The 25,083-nt window shown below is 44.6% G+C and overlaps 1 protein-coding gene across 2 annotated transcripts in view; it reads left to right on the forward strand.

Annotated features, from left to right (window-relative positions):
* The window catches only part of TRIM16 (tripartite motif containing 16), a 200,533-nt gene that overhangs the window by 84,868 nt on the left and 90,582 nt on the right, over positions 1-25,083 (forward strand). The window contains exon 1 of one of the 2 annotated variants that reach the window (XM_073310760.1): positions 2,077-2,160. The exons of the other annotated variant lie outside the window; for it this stretch is intronic. Within the exon in view, the coding sequence (XP_073166861.1) occupies positions 2,116-2,160 (45 nt within the window). The 5' untranslated portion in view covers positions 2,077-2,115. Of the gene's footprint in view, positions 1-2,076; positions 2,161-25,083 lie in introns of those variants that run through there. 2 annotated transcript variants of the gene reach the window in all.

The following is a 25,083-nucleotide window of genomic DNA, read 5'->3' on the forward strand; positions in this document are numbered from 1 at the left end:
ACTCCTCTTTTGAGGACAGTGGCATGACTGAGTCATCCAAATTGCTGTTTTTTGTCTTTTGTTTTTTAATCCTGTTTAATTGTTTCCTGATTAGATACAGAAGTTGGATAAGGAGGCATCCTGCTCTCTGAACTTGTGTAGGGAGCCAGCTATGATCAGAGACTAGAATTCAAATTCTGTCCTCAGTCACACCAGTACCAATCTGTTGTAACCCCACTGATTCCAATGGAATTACACCAGATTAGCACCCGGGTGATTAAAGGCAGAATTAGGCCTGCTGACGCCAAGAAGGCTGACATCCTGGCATGATGAATCTTTCCAAGTCAAACATTCCTTGCGGGCCAGCAAACAAGTCTTTGATCAGTGCTGAGGAAGAGATCAGGCAGAAGGGAGGAGATTTCAACACTTTGGGTTAGACTCTTTGGATATGTCTACACTGCAATTAAAAAATCGCGGCTGGCCCGTGCCATCTGACTCGAATTTGCGGGCCTCAGGCTAAGGGGCTGTTTAATTTACAGTGTAGACACCCGGGCTTGGGCTGGAACCTGGATTTTAGGACCCTGTACATAAGGGCTGTCAGAGAAAATGAGACAGATCTCAGATAATTATCCAACACCTCAAGTGAAATTATTACAGACATAGGCAAGGGCTAATGGATTTATATTTCCAGGAAGAGATGTGTGTGTCTGAGAGCCTTCCGCAGCATGAACATCCTTTTTCAATTATGAGCTGATACTGAACACAGAACAACCCCTACATGGCAACACCCATGTAGGCTCCTGGAAACTCTGCGAGGTTCCCCTTTGCATTCACCTCTTTGGGATGTAGCCTCCATGGGCACACCCTGTGACCCAGAGTGGTGCAAAGCAGCCAGAGCGGACCCAAGACTTGGAATATTAGCATGAAAAATAAGATCAAGCTCCAGAATTTGAATGCAGGCCAAAATTGTGAATGCCCCGAAAGTGCTGGGTGTTTGTTTGGCTGGGCCCCTTTTCATGGTTAGTATAAGGGTGGAAAATATGTATACTAACAGATTGTGAGCAGCTGTTTTAATGAAGCATTCATGGTTTACGCAAACTTTAAATCACACCAAATGGGATACATATGTTTTATAACTAACCAATATGAAGAATCAGAAAGTACAGTATTCTGGATCCAGAAAGCTAATCTTCTTGCACGATTCAATTTAATAATGAGTTTATATGCTGGAAAGCAACAATGATGCAAACAACAGAGTGGGGCTTTCCAGAAAGTAATCACATTTTAAAACTGAAAAATTGGGAGAATTACCCTCCTGGATCTAAAATATCTTCCTTCCCAGTTCTGCTTATCACAATATAGCCTCCGTGTGTGTGTGTGTGTGTGTGTGATTAAAATGTGGAATTCTTAGCCTATAAAGGTTAGTTTGGAGACAATTTTGCTGTGGATCAGAATCCATTCACAATAGTTTCAGAACCTGAGGGTTTTAACACTCATTATATTCATTTCATTACTTTCATCCTAGGTGATTATAAATTATGGGCCTGACTCCCCATAATGGAATGTCAAACCAGGCCTTATATGCCAAACCCACAATGCTTCTCCCAGGCAGAACTCCCCACTGAGCGATTTCAGTGACAGTTTGCCCGAGTGAGAGCTGAGTAAGGGATCTGGCCTCCTGTCTCAGTGTAACTTGGTGCTTACATGTTGGCCCTACCTCTGAATTGAACTCCAAATGCCATTTTTAAAACATTCTCCCCTTCTCCACATCTGAAGAAAATTTTTTCATTCATAAAAATAGTGACAGGAGTAGAGGTAAAATGTCTGGGAACACAGAGAGAGCCATTTCTGCCAATTAAAGCCTGAGGCCCTGCCCAAAACTTGTTGAGAATTAAACTTTGCTTACTTATTCAAACAACATGTTGTGGGCCTGCTGATCTCGGACGGTTGTCATGGTGATTCTGCACTAGCTGATGTCATCCCTCTTTTGTAGAAGCAAGGGCTTTTCAGCTGACCAGCTCTGGGAAGAGCTGCTTAAAATGCTAAGGCATCCCGGGAAACTCACTAGGGCCTCTGCATCAGAGAATACATAAAAGATGTGAATGAGATGGCACCACTAAAGTTGCACAGGAATTGATGGGAACCGAGCATGGACATGCCTATATGGGGCAGACACCAAAGGTATTGTGGGTAAACAATGGTGGCACTGATAGGAGCAACAGAGATTGGAATCAGTGAAGAAACTAATTGAGGCTGTTGAATAGATGGAAAGAGAGAGGCAGTCAAAAATGTACAAAAGCATGGAAAAATTAACCAATAAGTTGTTTGCATTGGGCTTTAGGAATTTAAAACCATAAGGGAGCTGAGTGATAAATGTCTTCAGGATGTTGGGTGTCAGATCTAAGGGTCTATGGCTGGCATCTTTATGGCCAGTGTTTAAGCCATGCACCTTATTAGCAAAATGCCATTATTCATGCATTTCTATATTCAGGGCCAGATTCTGACACAGTTATTCACATTAGGTAGAACCTTATTCCTTGAATCAACTGAATTGCTCAACGAGTCAGATAGTACTCACCATGAGTCAGGGTATCTGAATCTGGCACCTCCTAATTCTTTCTTTGAAAAGTTAATATGAGGTGTGGTGTTTGGGGTTTTTTGGGGGGTGGGTGGTGGGGGAGCTTACACAACTGATGGAACTCACCGCTACAGGGTATCACTGATGCCAACAGTTTATAGCAGGGTTCAAAAACTGATACAGACTTTTATATGGATAATAAGAAAAACAAAGCTCTATGAGAGGATAAAAAGTACAGGAGATACAACTCCTATGCTTCAGGTTGTTGCTCCATAATTGGTGGATGAATACCTCATAATGTATGTTCTCTGAAGCAGCTGTTACTGGCTATGCTTTGGACAGGATAAAGGTCTAGATGGACCAAGGCGGTGACCTGGTCAGGCAATTCCTGTGTTTCTATGTAGATTGATTTATTTTACTTGCTCTGTGTGTGTGTGTGGCCGCTCTCCTTTCGCCCCCCACTTCGTTTCCAATTTATACTTTGGTTATCTTTTTCCCCAAAGAATAAGCAATTTTATTAAGGTTCCATTTATGAAGGGTTGATAAAAGATTAATATGTTATAGACATGAGCAAGGGTGTTATAGGTGGTTATAAACACTTCAATAGGAAGTGTTATAAGGTTATAAGCAACTTATCAGACTCCATAACAATAAGTAAGTTGATTAAACCACTTATTAAAAAAATCTATTAATTGTTTATTAACCCTTTAAAAACTATTTATAAATGGACCCTGAACATAAAGTGAGATTTATCCTGCTGAGGACGCAAGGGATTAGATTTATGTTCTCATTTACCCCACTGTAAATCTAGACCTCAAAGGAATTGCTCCAGATTTATACTAGCATAAATGAGAGGAGAATCTGCAATGTTTTTCCTTTCCATCAGAAATGGAGACCTATGTGTAAACTTGCTCCTTCAGGCTGGGAGGTAGGAGATTTTCTCTGGCTGGTACAGAAACTAACCCTGACCCCTAGAGGAAACCCAATCACTCATACAGTCTGACCTGTTCATGTGCGCATGCATCCACACATGCACGCTCTCCACTCTTAAGTTACAGAAACAATGTCTGCCAGCAGAAATCCAGTTCACTATTATTAAAACCTATGGCAGAGATGATTTTTCTCTTTTCCCTCCCCGGAGTCCCAAAATCCCAGACTTCAGACAATACCTTCAGGAATTGCTCCTTGGGTGTGTTCTTACATGATATTAGGATTCTTATGATCATGATGGGGTTGCACAAATGTAACTGCAAGCAGAAAATGGCCACAAAGGTCTGATGTTCACATACTCTTTACAATGAAAGTCTAATCTGCAGCCTGTTACATTATCATATCTCTCTGCTGCCTCTTGAAGGAGAAGCATCTTTTCAGCCGTTGGGTCAATAGTCATTGAGGAAAATTTATCACATTGGGTCAACCATTTAGGAAGGAACAATCAGTTGCACACATACAAAATGGGAAATGACTGCCTAGGAAGGAGTACTGAAGAAAGGGATCTCGGGGTTATAGTGGATCAAAAGCTAAATATGAGTCAACAGTGTAACGCTGTTGCAAAAAAAGCAAACATCATTCTGGGATGTATTGGCAGGAGTACTGTAAGTAAGACACGAGAAGTAATTCTTACGCTCTACTCTGTGCTGATTAGGCCTCAACTGGAGTATTGTGTCCAGTTCTGGGCACCACATTTCAGGAAAGATGTGGACAAACTGGAAAAAGTCCAGAGAAGAGCAACAAAAATGATTAAAGGTCTAGGAAACAGGACATATGAGGGAAGATTGAAAAAATTGGGTTTTTTTAGTCTGGAGAAGAGAAGACTGAGAGGGGACATGAGAACAGTTTTCAAGTACATAAAAGGTTGTTACAAGGAGGAGGGAGAAAAATTGTTGTTCTTAACCTCTGAGGATAGGACAAGAAGCAATGGACTTAAATTGCAGCAAGGGCGGTTTAGGTTGGACATTAGGAAAATCTTCCTAACTGTCAGAGTGGTTAAACACTGGAATAAATTGCCTAGGCAGGTTGTGGAATCTCCATTATTGGGGATTTTTAAGAGCAGGTTGGACAAACACCTGTCAGGGACGGTCTAGATTGGGGTGGGCAAACTTTTTGGGCCAAGGGCCACATCTGGGTGGGGAAATTGTAAGCAGGGCTGGTGCAGGGGATTGGGGTGTGGGAGGGGGTGCGGTGTGCAGGAACATGCTCAGAGCAAGGGATTGGGGCAGAGGAGGGGTGCGGGGTGTATGAGGGGGCTCAGGGAGGGGGTTGGGGTGCAGGAGGGGTGTGGAGTACAGGACAGTGCTCAGGGCAGGGGTGCAGGAGGGATGCGGACTGCGACAGAGGGCTCAGGGCAGGGAGTTGGGGTGCACGAGGGGTGTGAGGTGCAGGCAGGGGGCTTAGGGCAGGGAGTTGGGGGGCAGGTGGCAGGATGCAGCAGGGGGCTCAGGGCAGGGAGTTGAGGTGCAGTGTGCAGCAGGGGGCTTAGGGCAAGGAGTTGGGGGATGGGGGTGCAGGAGGGGTTCGGGCTCTGGCCTAGCACCGCTTACCTAAAGCGGCTCTGAGGTGGCAGTGGTGCGCACCAGGGCCAGGGCAGGCTCCCTGCCTGCCTGTCCTGGCCCCATGCCTTTATTTGCCAAGATGCCACCCTGGGGCAAGATGGGCCAAAAGAAAAAAATTAAATGATTGAGACAATGCTGCCCAGTGTGGACACTAGCATTAAAGGACTTCAGCTACCACTTGGGGCAGTAAGGGATGAGAATAAACAGATTAGAGCAGGGGTGGCCAACCTGTGGCTCCGGAGCCACATGTGGCTCTTCAGAAATTAACATGTGGCTCTTTGTGTAGCCACCAACTCCGGGGCTGGAGCTACAGGCGCCAACTTTCCAATGTGCCAGGGGGTGTTCACTGCTCCACCCCTGGCTCTGCCACAAGCCCTCCCCACACTCCAACTCTTCCTGCCCCCTCCCCAGAGCCTGCAGAGCCCTCGTTCCTTGCTCCTCCCCCTTCATCCCCAGAGCCTGCTACATGCCACGAAACAGCTGATCGGGAGGTGCTGGGCAGGAGGGGGACGCGCTGATCGGCAGGGCTGCCAGTGGGTGGGAGGTGCTGGGAGTGGGGGCGGGAGCTGGCAGGGGGGCTGCTGACGTAGTACTGTGGCTCTTTGGCAATGTACATTGGTAAATTCTGGCTCTTTCTCAGACTCTGGTTGGCCACCCCTGGATTAGAGAGACAATTTGGATTTAGAGGACCAGATCCTCAGCTGGTGTAAACCTGCACAGTTCCATTGCAATCATAGAGTCATAGAAGTGTACAGCTGGAAGGGACCTCAAAGACATCCAGTCCAGCCTCTGGTCCTGAGGCAGCACCAAGAGAACCTAGACCCTCCCTGATAGGTGTTTGTGTAACCTGTTCTTTAAAACCTCCAATGATGGGGATTCCACAACCTCACTTGGGAGCTATACAATCAATATGGAACTACCCTGGCTCTTACAACTGAAGGTCTGATGTGGGTTTTGTAAGTTAAGAACCCCACTCTGGAACTGAAATGTGTATGTGAGTTGAGTTACAGTTCCATCAAATCTGAACTGAGTCCCTGCAGATTATGCTGGTAAGACTCTCAGTTACAGTAGAAGCAGCAGCACCCCATACTCTGGGAGTATAAAAACAATCAGGTGTGTTTGTCCTGAATTTCTACTTTACATTGGGTTGCGTCCAAGAGGCTGACAGAATTATCTCTGCCACTATGACTCTCTCGCTTGTACCTCAAAATAGAACATTTGTGGTTGGTTGTTTTTGTTTGCATGCAGGATGCTCCTTGCACCTTTCCTTTGTTTGCGTTGATTTGTATTAATATCTTGCTCTTAATCCTAAAATAGCCTTAGTATTTGTATATCTTTGCAGAGCTAGAGGGTCTTATTTCAGGAATGCAATCGTGAATCCTAAAATGATATATATCATAACATAGAGCTGGAGCCCAGATGGCCTTTGCAGAAGTTCAGCATAACTATTGAGTGGCATAACATTGTTTGTTTTCTTTTCATTTCCCACCTTACCAAGATGCCTTAGAAAAATGCCCATGAGTCATTCCTGGGTCCTGCTTTGTGCTCATGGACCATGTGTGGTTGCAAAAGTAACAGTCCTGGAGTTCTATTTGCTTTGGAAAACTCAACAGACAATACAGCAAGTCATTGGAGTCAAGCTATTCTTGATCCTGCTTTCATCCTTGTTCTCAAGTCACTTACCCACTTATTTTCCTGCATGACACATCAAGAGGGACTCAACAAAAGGAATCCCCACAGCACATCATTACACAATGGCTTTTGGGCTGTGGCTTAGCCAGGGGTATGCTTAAATAAATTTGGTGCTCTGTCTCCAGAACAGGTATAAGATGGAAGCTATGCCCACACCATCTGTGCAAACCTTCTGAGGAAATCTAGGCTCAGTTTGGAGTGAACCTCTGGGACTCACTTTTGTGTAGAAACCAGGTTTAATGCTGAGCTGTTGATGGAATTTTCCAGTGAGTTTCGAGTTCCAGCCTAAACCAGCCAGAACTGAAGAAAAGATTAATCCAAGCCATTGTGAGCTCAACACCTTGATCCCAGCCATGTCTATCCTGTTGTGGCTTCTGTCAACAAAACTTCCCTTGCAATACTTGTTTGTATGGTGTAGGCACCTGTCCACTAGGAACTGGGCTGGGATCACCAAGTTTCAGTCCCTATTAACTTGGGCCTGGTGACCTAGAAGCACAAGGCTCTGTGTTATGTGCAGTCCCCTGAACAGTCTAGTTCCCAAGGTCTGTGTTGGCTTTTGTAGCTCAAACCCCAGGCCTAATTTGTATTACATCTGGCCTTTGGTTTGAAAAGCTCCTGCTTTTGGCTGCCTTTCATTTGCTACCTCTTCAGACAAAATATGGGAATTTTTTTGTCTGATAACTTTACACTCTGAAACTCCCAATAGGATTTTTCTTTCATTTGCCTAAAATATTCCAATTAGATACAATCAGTTCCTTGGCACAACACCACTTTCTTGAAACTGTAATCCCTCCATTTAGGCTAAATCCTCTCACTGGGTTACCTAATTGGTGCAACACCCCCTCTCCCCCTTGCCCTGCAGCTTGTGTCAAAGTGCCTTTTCTATACATTGTTCTGTAGTGTCCCTGGAACTTTGTTAAATTACTGAGCTATGTGGACTGTGTTCAAGGCCTCTGGGTCTCCCTTGAACTTGCAAAAGCATCTCCTGTTTCTGGGAGATCAAATATATGTTCTCCTGATCTACTGCCTTGTTAATTCGAGGCGCCTTCAACCTTGTGATAAATGTTTCTGATGTATGTTTCTATTTCTCAATTCTTGTTCTGCCCTCTGAATAATTTCAGTCTATGATGTAGGGCAGTCTTCCCCATTCCTCCTTTGTGCACACATGTACAGTACCACTGGGTATTTCTGTCATTCTCTGGATATGCAGGTTGCCGCTGAGTGTTCATGCTCTCTTAATGACTGTAGAGTTTTTTCTCCCCTTTAAACTCCTCCTTGATGGCCTAGAATGCAATGGTGTACCTACTTTGAGTTAAATTGCTTTGGTTTTTATTATTTTTGTAACCGTAGTGTAAATTTAGTGCTTGTGAAAGCAAAGGACTAGTAGCACTGCAGATAAAGGAGCAGGGCTGGAGGATACAGCCCCTGGTTTCTATTTCTGGCTCTGCCACTGACCAGTTGTGTTACTTTCAACAAGTCATGTCAACCCTCTGTTTCCCCTCACGTTTCTTTACAGAGCTATGTAGATTGTAAGATCTTTGGGGCAGGGAATGTCTCTTACCATGCGTTTCTACAGTGTCTAGCGCAATTGGGCCCTGATTTTGATGGTAGTCTGTATGCTTTCCACACACAACTCTGGCAATGCTCCTCATTCTAGCCTTGCAGCACATCCCTGCTATTCAATGCTTGTGCTCCAGAGCTCTAGCAAATTACCGCACTCTTTATCTATAGCAACCACTACTGTTTCAGTTCTGGACAGAGACTTTCCCTGTCTGGAGACTTTGTTTTGCAACATTATGAGGCATATGAGGAAACCGCCAGGACCCTCCATTTTAATTGCGATTTGTCATTAATTTAGTTTCCATAAAAGAATATCCTCTCAGTTTGACTTATGTTATGATGTTCTCTAGGATTTTGAGCTGATGGGCTCCTTCCTTCTGAGTTCCACAGGACTACTCACACAAGCAAAATTACTCACTGGCATGTTTGTTTGCAGGATTTTGTCCCAGATCAGTAATGACCCAAACTCGTCACCATCTGGGATCTGTTTGATAGCCTTTATAAAACAAATCTGGTGAGATTCAGTGCAATTGCCAGTACAGAAGTGTCCATATTCCCACAATTAGCATTAAGTGCCTTCTTGGCAGGCTATGCAGAAGACCCAAGGATTGAATTATCCATGGAAATTGGTGTTCAACCTCTCTCCTAAAAGTACTCTGGCTGGATCAAAGCAGTAGCACATGGGAAGAGCAGGACAGCAGTCTCATCCATGGGTAAACTGCCTCATTCCCCTGAGTTGTCAGGCCAGCCCCATATAAATTCAGTGTGTGTAAAAAAAAAAAAAAAAAAAGGGGGTGGGGTGGGGGGGAAGACGGACATAGCTGGTGTAAAGTGACGTAGCTCTCTTGAAGTATAAAATAAGACTCCATTGACTTCAATGGAGCTATGCTGTTTTACACCAGCTGAGAATCTGGCCCTATGTATTTTTAAAGTATATAGACTCTGATCCTGGAGGATATTTTCCACCAGATGAGCATTTAAAATATAGGCAGTTGTCAGTCTCTGACTACGCTCCATGACCGTGTCATTTTCTGTAGACTTTACATCCCCTAATTTATTCATATATATTTCTGTTATGAAGTTTCAATCTATTCCCTGGTACTAGAAGCAGCATTTCCTAGCTGGATAAAATGTCAATATGCCTTGCTTGCATGCTGGGTATTGTACATAGCTTTATCCCCAGACACCCTTAAATGTCTAAGCAAAATTTGAGGCATTGATGGCTGGGGCCTCTAGACACTACTGTAATACCAGTAAACACATATTTATTGTGAATATCACTATTGTTATCCCCATAGCACCTAGGAGATCTCATTATGTGGTCCATAAATAAAAACTGGTAAGCATATTGTACTGTTGTAGAGCAATACTTGCCATTTATTTGCATCTGTTGTCAAGGGGAGCAAAAATAAGAGTTCATGATTTTAACTTGTCTTACCCTAGGTACACAGTGGATCAGAATAAGGCCCCATCTAGTCCATCTATTTCTCACAGTGGCCAGATGCCTTAGAGGAAGGTGGAAGAAACCCCATCTGGCAACTGTGGAATATTCTTCCATTTGGGGAAGGTTCTTCCTAATCCCAGATACTTAGAGGCTGGTTTATGCCTTGAAGCCAGGAGGGTTTACAACCCTCATAAATTTGGATCCTATCGAATGTTACCCTAGATGTTCTTATTATCCATATAAATTCCTTTCTGAATCCTGATAAGCATTAGTCTCAACAAAATCATGTAGCAGTGAGTACCATTATATGCGGTGTAAAAATGCTCTGCCTGCTAATTACACGGAGCATGGGTTTCAGCAAGCAAGATTCTGCATAGATGTGAGTTGGCATTTAGAACTTTGTTTATGGAGATTAGGATCACAAGATAGGCTGCTATTACAGTAGCACATGGCACAGGGATTGTTTATACAAATATATCAGAGGCCCACTGACACAACATATGGATTTACAGATTGCAGGGCTTGTTGGCTACTTGGGAGGTCAGCTGTGACTCTGGTCACAATCCTCCATTGTAACAGGTAGCCCAGTGATACTGCAACATTATTGTTCCTGTGAGCTCTTTGGGGCAGGGACTGGCTTAATATGTTTGTACAGCACCTAGCCCAGTGGAGGCCTGGTCTTGGTTGGGGGTTAGGGTTAGTTAAGTGCCAACAGCCTTGGAGCAGAGGCCAGAGTGACAGGTTAAACTCGACTCACTGGTGACTAAGTAATTTGAAGATAAAAGACCTAAGTCATAAGCACAATTACTATTAATGTTTTTCCAGCTATGCCAAATTCTCAAAGCAGTCCATGCATCTCCTTCTGCATAGGGTGTGGCTTTAGCAGACCCCAATCCCTGCAGCACACTCGGCACCATACCCTGCCCTCGGTCTGGCTGCAAAGCGTCCACTGGTGCCAGTGGAAGTTGCAAGCATGGTTCAAGAGCAGCATGTGGTAACACAGCCCTCAGGGGGCCCAGCTCAAAAAAACCTCATTGAGAAATTGACTGAGGGAAAAACCTGGAAGTCGAGAGCTCCTACTTCTAACACTGGCTCTGCCACTGTGACCAAGGGCTGGCAGCTCGTGTCTTTAAATCACCACTTTGCTGGAGGGAAGGAGGGGTTGGGCTGCAGTGGGAATCCCAGAAGGTATTTGGGCGGGAACTCCTTCTTGAGGCTCCAGAGGAGAACAAGCAGCAGTGTCAGCTCTGGCACCCTAGCAGAGAGCTCAGCCTATGCTCCCCTCCCTTCTGCCTTGGGGGGAGGGGTGTGTGGCCCTGGCCCTGCCTTTGGAGACCTTAGCACTCCTGGAGAGTGTTTACCAAGAGCAGTGCCATATTATGTCTGGCCTCTGGGCAGGCGTGGCAGTGGGTAGGAAATCAATGACTTTGACCCTCTCACCATGCAACAGGGTAAAACATGTCTCATTTGCTGTTCGGGGTACTGATTCTCTTGGGGTGTCTACACTGCAATTAAACATCCATGGCTGGCCTGGGTCAGCGGACTCAGGCTCGCGGGACTTGGGCTGCAGGCCTATAAAATTGCGGTGTAGATTCTCAGGCTGAAGCCCAAGCTCTGGGACCCTGCAAGAGGGGAGGGTCCCAGAGCCTGGGCTCCTGCCCGAATGTCTACACCACAGTTTTACAGCCCTGCTGTCTGTCCAAGCCCCATGAGCCTGAGTCAGCTGACCCAGGCCAGCCGTGGGTGTTTCATTGCAGAGTAGACATACCCTCACAGACGGTTGTGGAAAGACAAACAGGGAAGCACAGGGATTATCATTAGCTTCATCTCCAGCTGCATCTAACTCCACAATGTTTTCCCACTGTTGCTGGCGGCAAGAGGCTAACAGGACAAAGGCAGTACACTAGAGAATGGGGCATCAAAAGACAGGCACAATAATAGAGGGGGAGTGGGAGTGATGAATGGAGATTTCCTACACATGTTTACAAAAGCAGACACTGATACCCGCCCTCCTGGGGGACTTCAGGGTCACTGACACCGAGGTATAGATAACAGAGGGCCTGTGATGCTAACCAAGCTCTGGGACAGAAGGAATTTCCACTAGGGGGACCTCAGAACAAGGGACTTGCAAACGCTTACAAAAGATATCCGCGCTTGCTAACTAGCAAAGTCTCCTAGACCCCAACAGCATCCCACCGCCCACGGCAGTGGGGAGCCTCTGGGAGTCTGATGGAGCTGGAGACAAGGCTAAAAGTGCCTGACTTCTCACTGCTGTCTGTAAGACGGACAGTGCTGTCTGTAAGACGGACAGTGCTGTAAGAAAGACGGACAGTGCTGTAAGACGGACAGTGCTGTAAGCGATGAATGAAAGAAACCGGAGGTTGTTACACTGGGACAATCCCTAAAAATGGCAGTGAGTGCAAAACAAGAAACAGGTGCTGTGATTCTGTATTTGCTTTTTGACTCCAAAATCAGCACCTATCCCATGAAACCCTTGAGTACCCAGGAGATGAGACTTCAATGGAACTCCTCATGGGACAGAGCACTGTGCTGGGTATTAAGCATTTTCAGGCTCTGGCTGTAAGACAGTGATTCTCAAACTTTTGTACTGGTGACCCCTTTCACTTAGCAAGCCTCTGAGTGCGACCCTCCTTATAAATTAAAAACTTTTTTTTATATACCTACCACCACTATATATGCTGGAGGCAAAGTGGGGTTTGTGGTGGAGGCTGACAGCTCACGACCCCCCATGTAATAACCTCGTGACCCCCTGAGGGGTCCTGACCCCCAGTTTGAGAACGTAAGACAATGCCAAGTAGAGTGCTCAATAAAAACAAGGGATAAATTATGGCCCCTCATAGGCACTTATATGCTGTCCAGTGACATAGGTGGGCTGTAAATGAGCTGCAAACAAGGCAGGATTTATGGGCAGGTGAGCCAGGCAACCATCTGAGGTGCTGGGCACCAGGCTGGGGGTGCTGTTTTCATTGTTAGGGACAAAAGGGAAAATAGAATGTTTGAAGTAACGTGTTTCAAGTATTTCATATGTAGATTCATTTTTCACTAACCTCCTAGAATGTTCTGGACCTTTATAGAATCTCGTGAAACCTTCCTGGCTTTCTGAGATCTACATTTTTCTCAAACCTCCTAGAATGTTGTCAGCCATGCCCTCGCGGGTATATAAGGGGCGGGGTGTCACCTGTTATTCAGTGAGATATAAGAACAAAGTGAAGTGAGAGCCCAGCTGCGATACTGTGAACCTTGTTTTATTGTGTAAATTGTGAAAGTGTACTTGTGTTTTAAGACTTGCAGAGTCTAAGGCAACTAATAAAGGAAATATTTAAGGAGACACCAGAGATATCTATCGAACACCTATCCATGCAACAATTTAAAAGAAATACTGTTACTTCTTTTGCCATGCTTGACACATAATGTTTGATGACTTTCTAAGACTGTGGAACATAGCTTTTGTTCTCCCTAATACTGTCTGTTTTCCCGCATAGAAAATAAGATGACCCTGAAGAAGCCTTCAGGAGCTCAGTATAGGAAGTGAAAAGCTCAATTGCAATCTAGTCTGCAGCAAGGGGCAATTTGATGGGAAACAAATGGATGGGGGGTGCCATTTAGTCTAGGGCCACCCCTGGCTGCAAAACCCTGAGGGAGAACGGCCCTTGTTTAGGAGCAATAGAGGGCCAACATAAGTAGCTCCATGCTGCCCTCTTGCAAGCCTGGGTATAGAGGACCAGGTGGAGGTGGAGCTACAGAAGGGAAGTAGCCATAGTGCTTGGTGCTATGGAGACTCTAGGCCACACCTCAGCCCCTAGGCAACCTAGTATAGACTGCTGTAAGTTGGAGAAGCCCTTCTGCCTTCCCTGCACTATGTCATTTAGGAGATGCAGTGCAGAATCTGGCCCATGGTCCCTTAAGCCTAGTGTCAATGTTGCGAATGATGCATACAACTAACAGCATTTAGGGCTTATCCTCTTCGTAAACCTTGATTGATTTTTTTCGCCACCACCCAGCCAGGTAGGTATTATTACTCCCATTCCACAAAGGAGAAACTGAGGCAGCAAATCCTGTCCACTGGGCTAAGCCTGTTTGTGCTGTGGCACTGGCATTGGTGCCCACATGCAGACTGAATGGAGCAAACAAATGGACCTGCAAGCACTTGGCTTCAGCTCTATGAGAAACCCAGCAAGAAAATGGTCAGGCTCCCTGCTAACTGTAAAGCGCCAAAAAGAGGAGGCAGAAAACTTTCAAGCTTTTATAATTTGTATGACAGCAGCATCCAGCGTCGCGCTAAGCAATGTAGGCCCGCATCCTCCAAGGTATTTAGGCACCAAACTCCTATTGATTTCAATAGAAATTAGGTGCCTAAATACCTTGGGGGACATGGTCTTGTACAAACACACAGTAAGAGGCAGTCCCTGTCCCAAAGAGATCACAGTCTAAAGAGACAAGGCAGACCAAGGAAGTGGCATTATCCCCATTTTATGGGGAGCTGAGGTCCAGAGAGATTAAGTGACTCATCCAAGGTCACATAGGGAGTCTGTGGCAGAGAGAGGAATTGAAACCAGGTCTCTAGAGGTACACTTACACAGCAGTTAAATACCTGTGGCTGGCCTGTGCCAGCTGACTTGGGCTTGCAGGCCTCTGGCTGTGGGGTTGTAATATTGCTGTGTAGACATTTGGGCTTGAGTTAGAGCCTGAGTTCTGGGACTCTGCAAGGGGGGAGGGTCCCAGAGCTCCGGCTGTAGCCTGAGCCCAAACATTTACACTGCAAGTTTTAAGCCCGACAAGCCCAATTCAGCTCACCCGGGCCAGCCATAGTTGTGCTGCAGGTCTTTTATTCCAGTATAGTTGTACCCCCAGTGCACTGTTCATTCCCCAGAAGCAGAAGTGATTTAGCATGGGCATTTGAAACAACCTTTCGCTGATTACCTTATCCCCGACCCTGAGGGATTAATTCATAGAAATAAGAGAGTAGATTGGGTTTCTCTATTATGGCTGCACAAAACTTTAGTTTACAAAATCCAAAGCCCAGATAGCTTAGCCTGATTTCAGCTCATGGTATGAACTTTAAACTCAGCCAAGGTGCTATGAAAGCATCGCTGGGCTTTGTCAACCCTTTTGGAGAACCTGGGTCCAGTTTATGGCTGAACCTTCTCTACTAACTGATGGCTTCGTGCAGAAACTAGAGGGGAGATCCTCACCTAGTATAAATTGTCATAGCTCCATTGAAATCAATGGAGCAGCAGCAGATCTGCCCTCAGTTTCTTGTGAGCAAAACTGGGCCCAAATCCAATCAGTGAAAGGCAAACAATAAACATTGATGGGGTGAAAACAAATAGCCATGCGAATTGGTTACATTTTTGGTAATATTTTAAAATCTTTCCCTTCCCTTTCTGTTATAGTGTAACTCCTTAGATAGTGCTTAGCTTGATCAGGGTCATGTTAGGTCTTTGGCTCCAGGATGCAGAAGGAAGATAATTTTTGGCTTAAAGCAATTGGTTACATGGCTGATTAACAGCTTTCTATAACTTGCAGTGCAAATGTATTTGCTTTGGCTGCTGTGCAATCTAAATACTTCTCTGTGAGCCTCAGCTCTGCAGCTCATTGTGGCTTTATCTCCATTTGTTTCAAAGGTATTTCAGGGTAAGGGCCAGCAGCTCCTGGGGCATAGTCTCATCTCTGTCTGTACTAATGGGGAGTGATATTCATCTGAGAACAGAGGGCTGGTTAAGCCCGTGGGTCCTGAGCCTGCGAAGACTTACACTCACACTTCACTAGCTATGTATAGGGACACTGGCTTCATTGGGAGTAGCAGCAAGTCCTAAGGCCAAATCTGGATCTGGTCTAAATAGGCCAGCTTCATTGAAGCCACCTGGCTAAATGCACTCCTGAGGAGTTCAGGGCTCCCAGCAGTGGTATAACTGCTGGGGAGGGGTAGGGGCCAGAATTGAAGCTCCATGAGGGAGGGGAAAGGAACTATAACAGGTGGCCAGAACTCCTGAGTATGCTTCTACTTCCCTCTTCTCCTGCAACCCTCCTTAAGGGTGGTGCTAGAAATGCCACTTGTCCTGCTCTTGAGACAAGCATATGGAGTCATATTACTTTTCCATATACCCATATTATGTCTATCCCTGTAGGATCTGTGGCCTAGATTCTCAAAAGTATTTAGGCACCCAACTCCCATTGAATCTGTCCCGAAATATCTGTGTCTGATACAAAGTACACATCCCTGCAGCAGTGGCAGGTGACTCCAGGCCCATGGAGTCCCACCTACTTACACCAGGTCTGAATTTGCCTCCAAGCATGTAAACGTACCCTGAAGAAATCCCAGCTGGCCCAAACTGTGCTGGAAGAGCTAAGCAGGCTTCTGACTATTTTTATTCCTTGAATTTCATGTATTTCTTCCTTTTACAAACCACATCTCTAGTGAATCCTTAATTTTTTATTCCTAGACCTGGATAAATATGGAGTCTGTTCCAGCGGCATGAAACTTTCAAAGCCACGGCCAGCCAGTCTGTGCCTTTTAGCCTGCCTTCGAGGGTAAGAAAGACCATATCTGTCGCACAGTGGTTGCTTCTGGGCCCAAGATCAGTCAGTTCCTTTCTGATTGCTGTTTAGGGTAAGAAAGTCCATCTCTGTTGAGCGGAGATCGCTGCTGGGCCTATTAGCAGTGTTCCAAGACAAACACAGGCACACCTCCCTCGCTTGCCCTTCTCCCCCCAGAATTCACAGCGCATGACTCAGAGCAAGGAAGCAGACAGTACAAAATGCCAAACTCCTTATTTCACTTTGTCAGCCTGGTAAAAACACTGTTATTTTGGGAGGAGGCCATGGTTTCTTAAAGAAAAGCTTTGAGAAAACAAACAGAAAAATCCCCCTCCCCAGCACCCTGACCTTGCTCCACTTCAGGACTGTTGCATCATCAAATACACAGGTGCAGTTAGAACCCTCCCACCTACAGCCCACAGAGTTTGGCTGAAGTTAGGTTTTACTCCTTCATCTTCGACTGGGTTAGAATTAGGAGCACTCCCCGGTTCAATGCCTGGCTTTTCACCACAAATAGGACTTCAGGCCAGATCCTCTACTGGTGTAAATTGATGCAGCTCCATTGACTTCACCAGAACTGACTCTTTTTGTTGTCTGTTCTTTCTCTGTACCAAAGGAAGTGACAAGATCTTGTCCACTAGATCTTGTCAGCATTTGTACATTTCCTGCCTTCCTTTATAAACATCAGGGGAAAGCAAAATACTTCAGTGCTGGATTGTTTCTAGGTTTTGTTCCCTATCTGTGTTGATATCCATTGTCTGTCTTGCTTCTCTCACAAAGCTAACACAGTGTGGTCAACTCTCAAGATTATATCACGAACCTTGCAATAGTTGATGGTTTTCTTAAAGCCTAGCTTCTAAAGGCATGTGATTAGTTGACAGGTTTCAGAGTAGCAGCCGTGTTTCTCTGTATTGGCAAAAAGAAAAGGAGTACTTGTGGCACTTTAGAGAGACTAACAAATTTATTTGAGCATACGCTTTTGTGAGTTTCTTTTTGTGATTAGTTGAGAATCTGAACTTAAAAAAAAGAAAAGAAAAGTGTTTCTTGCCCTCACGGCTGTGGAGGAAAGCTTGAAAATGTGACCCAAGGGCACCCTAAATACTCAAATACCAGAAGACAAATAAAAAGGACTGCAAATGTATTTTTTTTTAAATCTCATAATGTTGTGACAAATAATGCTTCAAATGCAAACAACTCCCACTCCAAGTCAATGAGACAGATTCTGATCTCATTTGCACCAAAATAAACCTGGAGTAACTCCATTGGAGTTAACAGGGGTAAGTGAGATCACAATATGGCTTGAATCCTGCCTGTTACATGATTATAAATATGGCATAGTACCACTCACTGGAGCATATAGCAGCAGGGCAGAGTTTGGCTTGATGTGTAATTTACAACGCTGTTTAAGCCACATCTGAAGTTGGCCAAGAGAATTTAATGGAAGCTTCACTACGTCCACCAGGAGTTGTACCTATGTATCTGAGGATACATCTTCACAGGAGCTGGAGATGTAGTTGATTGAGTGAGTGTGCTAAAACTAGAAGTGTAGCCACTGACGTGGCATAGCCTAGCCACTAAGACTACTCACCTGGAGTTTCAGATGGGATTGTACTCATGGAGGCTGTTACACTGCTGTTTTTAGTGTGCCAGCTGGATTGCAGCTAGTGTGGGAAATTATACCTCCCACTCCAGTGTAGACAGTATATTTCAGTCTTAAATTAGCACTACATCCATTTGTGTGAGCTGCCACTAAGCGCAGAACAGTTCCAGTGAGAAGCATCAGCTTTTCTTCGTAATTACCAAGGAATTTCAGGGATTGAAAGATTTACAATCCCATTCTGGAATTCAGGGTGGGCCTACCTTATTGGGGCAAGTGGTTCAATGGAGGGTTTACTCACATAGTAAGATGCTACTCTGTGTGAGTAAAGGCAGCAGAACTGAGCCATGTAGTGACAGCTTCTGTCCAGGAGCTCAGTTAACTGGCTTCTGTTTGATGCTTGCCTTAACCCCTTAACAAAATGATCTCCCACAATGGCAGAGAACTATCCAAAACTCCAAGTAGTGATCAGCTGTTGTGTGGAGAAAGAACTAGGTCAATCAAGTCACTGCCTTGTTCTGCAAGAAACAAGGATGGGGTACCAAGCTAGAGACTGGTTTCTGTATTCTGTGAAGTGTCAGGAAGCTATGAAGCCAGCTTCTGACCTGACTTGCAGCATTGTAAATCAGAAGTAACACCACTGAGTCAATGGAGCTAAACTACAGTAAAACTGGTTGACATGAACAGAGAATAAGGGGTCTGGCTTTATTTTAAATATGTTCCGGACCCACGCCCATCCTTATTAAATCATTGTGCTACAACCAGGTGTCTTATAAAAGAAAAATGAGTTGTGAGGGGGAGGGGAATAAGCAATTTCAGGCTGACTTTCTTGATGTAAAATGGCAAATGAACTGCCAACAACATCACCAATAAAGCAGGTCATTAAATCAAGTTTAATGGGGATCTGGATATAATTGTGGAGGAAGAAGAAATCTGGAGGTCCAGCTGTGAGCTAGATTTTTTTTCTTAGTTTCGAGATGAGGTAATATGGTCAAAAATGTAGTTATACAAAATGATCTTCATTATTTATTCTCTTCAAGAGCTTTTGTCTCACATTTCCTCACGTTAAAGATTTTTTTTTTATAGCAACAAAGCCAACCTTGCATAAGCCAACCAGCCATTTTCCTTTTGCTGAGTACCTCATCGTTACCAAGAGTAATGAAATGGATAGACCTGCAATACAACTGCAGGGCCCTTTGATCAATGACATTCCCACCGCTCCAGAGGAAGCTGTGATTGCAAATTGTCTCATACATTGGCATGCGCCCTTTATCAGGCAGTTTAGCTGAGAATGCATGAAACAGCCTAAAATGCAGCAGGGTTGATTCTGCAGTGCTTGGTTTTATCAGTAAACTAAGCTGCCAAGGATGGGAAAACACACAGGGCTACATTGTGCTTATTAGCTGCAGTCCCACATTGGGGGATGGAAACAGGGTGTGTTAGGGATGGACTGTACCTGAGAGATGCACAGACCCTACCTGACCATCCTGGCAAGCAGTCTGCACTATCTTTTAGGATTCTTCTTCCCCAGTGCAGCCAGCTTTCTCTGCAGGCCAGTGGAGAGAAGGGTTCGGACACAGTCCCTATTTTCTCCTCACCCTCTTTCAAGGTGGCGTGAGTCCCTGCAGTGCATGGAGGGAGCTGTCTGAGTCCTCTCCCAAGTGCAATGGCTGCAATAATTCCTGGCTAGCCATGGGATGTGGAGTGGGGGTGGAGAATGGCTCTTTGCATCCCAGCCCCCCAGGCAAGGAGGTAACAGACAGTCTGACCCATAGTGAGCAAATGTGTGTGGCAACTCTCGGCTATTTTCAGTCACTTTTCTGACCCCACCTGTGTTGGAAGATGGTGATATGAACAGCAGGTAGCTTTGTAGTTGTCTAGGCAGATAACAGCCAGGTCTTGCTGGGTGGACAGTACTGATCCGGACGAATTCTTCACCCACCATCACAGGCTGTGTGATTATGTACCTTCTAAATGTTGAATTTTGGGAGACTGGAATGTTTTCCACATGGAAGCATGTGAAAAATAACTTTGAATTGAAAGTAAGAGAGAGTTGGGAACCCAGGCTCACTTCAAGCTTTGGGCAAGTCCATTTGGGCTCAAGCCTTCAAAAGTGTCCACTAATTTTAAGCACCTATGTTTTTGGATGACATATAAGTCAAGTACACCTGTGCAAAACAGGTTAAAATGTTACCACATCACAGTGGCTGCATTTTATACCTACCTTGCACTCACTTTGTAGAGGAGTAAATGATGATCCAAGGGGCATGACAATGGAGAATCACCCCACTTGGGTCTGATCTTAAGTTTGCATGTTAGAAAATCAGGGACAGAAAACCAAAATGCATTCCTAGTTATTTTTTTTCTGCAAAAGAATTTGCTTTGTGATATCAGGGAACAAGCTAAAAAATTGCCAAATTAGCCCTTAAAATCTCTTATAGCAAATTTTAAACTTGAATAGCATGAAAGGAGAAATCTAAGTATAGACTTAAAAAAAAAAAAAAGAGAGAGCGGGAGAGAGAGAAATACTTGCCTGGAATTCTATTTTGTGAAAGACTCAGTGATATTTGGATTTGAGTAATGTGAATTAGAAGAGAAGTCAAATAAACAGAAGAGGTCTTTGAAATATTTTAGTGCAAGAGCTATTTCTTAACACACACAAATCACGCTGATTTCCTCTGAAATTTACCCCACACCGAGCCTCAAGTCCAGAGTTAGAAAAACCAGCAGAGTGCTCAAGTTTCTTAGCCGTTGGCTTGTCTGGCCTGGAATCACTGCTGGTTCTGGAGTCACATCAAAGACATAAGAACGGCCGTACTGGGTCAGACCAATGGTCCATCTAGCCCAGTATCCTGTCTTCTCACAGTGGCCAGTGCCAAGTGCCCCAGAGGGAATGAACAGAACAGGAAATCATCAAGTGATCCATCCCCTGTCGCCCATTCACAGCTTCTGGCAAACAAGCTAGGGACACCATCCCTGCCCATTCTGGCTAATCGTCATTGATGGACCTACGAATTTATCTAGTTCTTTTTTGAACTGTTATAGTCTTGGCCTTCACAACATCCTTGGCAAGGAGTTCCACAGGTTGACTGTGCGTTGTGTGAAGAAATACTTCCTTTTGTTTGTTTTAAACCTGCTGCCTATTAACTCAGCTCCCTCTTCCCAATACTTCTGATGTCCTTGCTGTCAGGAACAGCCTCCTCCCACCTGCTCCCTGCTTAAACTGACTGATATGTGCATTGGCTGATCTGATGGACCCCACAGTTGGGCCCATAAACTCAACCCCATCTCCCATCTTTGCTGGACCCTTGGTGGTGAAGTCTTCTCCATAAAAGGTCCCCAGCAGAGGAGGCTTCACCCTGCCCAGCAGCTTGCTGCTCCATTCACGGATCCTTTCCACTGGTACATTCACCAGCCAGTCTCCCTTCCCACTGCCTGCCTGCTGGGACATGGACTCCCCCACCATCTTCCTAGATTTTTAGGGTTGCATGAGTGGGTGATTTCCTTCACTATAATAAATGCCCTGCATGGCAGCTTGGAAAATGAAACAGAAATTATTTAGGAAACATTTGATTTTTTTTCTTTCTCTTTTAAACTGCCCCTAACAAGAACCTAGATGGATACAAGTTGACAGAAAGACCAATGCAGTGACTAAGAAGGAAATTTTCTTTTTTAAAGGATTTACTGTAAAACCCACCACCTGTTCAGACAAGGCCTTGATTGCAGTGGACAGAGGGGGAGGAATAAGTATCTGTGTTCTCCTCCATAAGCCACAATTCCCTAGCTCCTGGGATTATTTTTAGCAGTTTTGCACTCCCCTGTTTATTTTCTTTACACCAGTGCACATACTTCATTCCCTGTAACTTTCTTATTAACACAACAGCAGATGGAGAGCTCAGAGAAGGAAATTTCAGTGACTGAATGGCGCTTGCAGAAAGGAAAGTTTAGCCCTCAGTTCTAATAAAGTGCAATATATACAGCATATAAATCCCAGTTCCTATTGCGAATTGTCCTCTCTCCCAGATTCCACATCATGCTGCCTTTCACATGCCTTTCTGAATGTATTTGATGCTCTGGCAGGCTGTAGCTTCATCTGCTTTTCATTTCCTCGGATGCTCTCGGCATCAGATTCTTTTTTTTTTTTTTTTTTTTATGGTGAGCCTGTTGCAACACTCAGTCTCTGTGACTAGGGAGGTGTTTAGTCTGTTGCAGGTTTTTCCCCCCTGTAGCTAAAAGAGAAGGAGGGTGATAAAAATTGAGGTCATGGGAGTGTAAGTGGAAGGGACTTTACTGATGCAGAAAATCTGTCCAAACTGAAGGCATCTCATTAGATATGGGGAATCCTTCAAAGTAATCAAATCAACAGTGTAACACAAAATGTCCATGAACTTTCACATCCTTCTCATATCTTAGGTACTTATGTGGTCCCCATTACTGCAGTAGCTGAGCACCTCACAGTCTTTAATATATTTATCCTCAAAACACCTCTGTGAGATAGAGGAGAGCTATTATCCCCATTTTTCAGATGGAAAACTTGGGCCCAGAGAGGCTAAAGGGGAGATTCACATAGCTCTTTAGGTGCTAACTCCCATTGAAATCAATGGGAGTTAAGTGCCTAAATGACTTGTCTAAGGTCACAAAGGAAGCCTGTGCCAAGGCAGTGAACCCAGGTTTACTGAAGTCCTAGGTTAGTGCTTTAACCACCAGACAATCTTTCTTTCTTAGTTCCTACTTTCTGATGCTCTCTGTGACTGTTGATTTGTTCATTGGTTCTTTTCTTCATCTCTGTGTTTTCCAACATCAATAACTCATTTGCTCAGAAAGACGGGCTGTTTGATAGTTTATAATTTTGTTTCCCTCCATTGTGCGTTCTCCTTCTATACTGGCATTAAGTCTTGAACTAATGCATTTTCAGTCTGAGTCCCCGTATTCCTTACTCTTAGTGTCTGGTTCTCTGATCATTACAGCAAGGTCACTTGGGAAGCCTTAGTGGCCTGAGCATCAGTTTGAAATATTAGATTCCCTAGCGCCACAACAAACTGGACCAGCCCTTTCAGTCTTTAATGGAGCCTGATTCTGCTCTGATTTATCCTGGCACTTTATAAGGGCTTAATTCTGAATGCTGTAGCTCACAAAAGCTTATGCTCAAATAAATTTGTTAGTCTCTAAGGTGCCACAAGTCCTCCTTTTCTTTTTGCGAATACAGACTAACACGGCTGCTACTCTGAATACTGAAACTAATGTGAGTTTTGTCATTGGCATCAGTGGTTAGGATTGTGCTGTAAATCCATATTAACTCCACCGGAATCAGTGGGGTCACCCCAGATTTACACTGTAAGAATCTGGTCCATTGGTCTTTTTGGAGGAGATCTTAGAAACTGAGGCTCTGTCTTCTCTGAATGACATTAAAGACTCTGGTGCTTTTCATATGCTTTTGCCCCAGTGTCTTGGGCTGACATGTCCTCTCTCCTTCACTGTTGTGCCATGGTATCAACCGGTATGTCTATCGAATGGGACCTACAACTTCAGTGGTTATATGGTTCAAGTGCTTTGGGATTAAAGGTACTATATAAAGATCTGTATGTTAAAAATAATAATCATGATGCTACAAATGTCTGTGGCTTGCATCACTTTGTCCTGCTTCCAGAAGGGAACTATGCCACCTAGAACTTGCAGTGTCCTGGAAACGTAGTAGGAAGTTATATTAATAAATTCCACATACTGCTTTAATATTGTTGGGCCATGAAACAATTTTCAGTCTAACCAGTTTGCATTATGTTAAACAAACACGGAGGCTCCTAGTCCTAAGCGAGAGCAGCATGTATTAATCACATTGTTTATAATGTGCTTATTTGCTATTTTGGAGGCAAAGCGTGTTTGACATTCCCAGTGCTCACTTAGCAGTGAACTTTGCTTTACGCTGGACACATCTCTCTTTTTCTGCAAACCGCAGTTACGTTTTCCAGAGAAATGTTTACTGCTTGGGGGTCGCTGACATAATTTTAAACATCTGCCTGAGCTCAGGAAAGGGAACAATTTTAATTGTTTTCCTCGTGGCCTTTTAAAGCTCTGGTTACTCTTTTTACATTCTGAGCCATGTCACACTTTTACTTACTTCAAGCATCTTGAAATGCACAAAAAAGCAGTTATTTCAGACTCAGTGAATGTAAACAGTGCAGCCCTCACATGTTGTCACTTTGCTTTTACAAAAGACATTGGAAATTGATTTGAGTGCTCATGAAAAGCTGACAGCCCTCGAAATGGAAATCTTGTAGAAGTACGGTCAAGGCAGTGACAGAACAAACTTCGCACACAGCATCTCAACCACCCACCAAAATGCCTCATACCTGGGAGGTGAGTGGGGCTTTCTCTTTTGGAGGAGATTTCCCACTGTTTCACCAGCAACGGAACTACTGGTCAGTGGCTGGAGACCGAGTATAGTCGGAGCACTGGCAAACACTTGTCATCTATGCATGCTCTGAGCATATGCACATGGAACTTGAGGATTCAGGTTTCACGCTTGGCTCTGCAGGAGTGTGGTTCATTTGGTAGCTGTTGAAGGCTGATTTTATTTTCTTTTGTGACCCCAGGAATTGCCAACTACAACAGTGTTCTGAAAATTTTGATTAGCTTGAATAAACTAAAGGGCTTGTCTTTGAAATGCTTGCAAAGGGTCTAACTTGGCTTCATGTCCCTCTGTTTCTTTGCTAAAAGGAACTAGCTTACACCATGAAACCTGAAAGTGAGATAGATTTTGATGTTGTCTCATGAAAGAGGCTGTGGGATGGGGTGGATGCACCCTGCACTAAGCAGGAAGGGGTTAATGAGAGCCTGTGGCTCAATTAGCCCTGCCCTTCTCCAAATTACAAGCTTGAAGGGAGGGTTTAAAAAGGGAAAAACCCAGCTCACTCGGGGGCTGGCTGGGAGGAGAGGAGGTCTTCTTATGCCAGGTATATCCCAGGACTACCTGAAGGAATGCCTCACTGGAGCTGGAGGATGTCTAGATCCTGGAGCCTCCCTAGGGACAGGCAAGCTTGGCATGAGGCTCCTAAATATACTTTGTTCCCTGGGACTATGTGGGCTTTCCTTTTGGAATCTGTGGAGGAGTGTGCCCAGGAAGGGG

Source organism: Lepidochelys kempii, chromosome 14, assembly GCF_965140265.1.
Source record: "Lepidochelys kempii isolate rLepKem1 chromosome 14, rLepKem1.hap2, whole genome shotgun sequence".
NCBI classification, from domain to species: Eukaryota; Metazoa; Chordata; order Testudines; family Cheloniidae; genus Lepidochelys; species Lepidochelys kempii.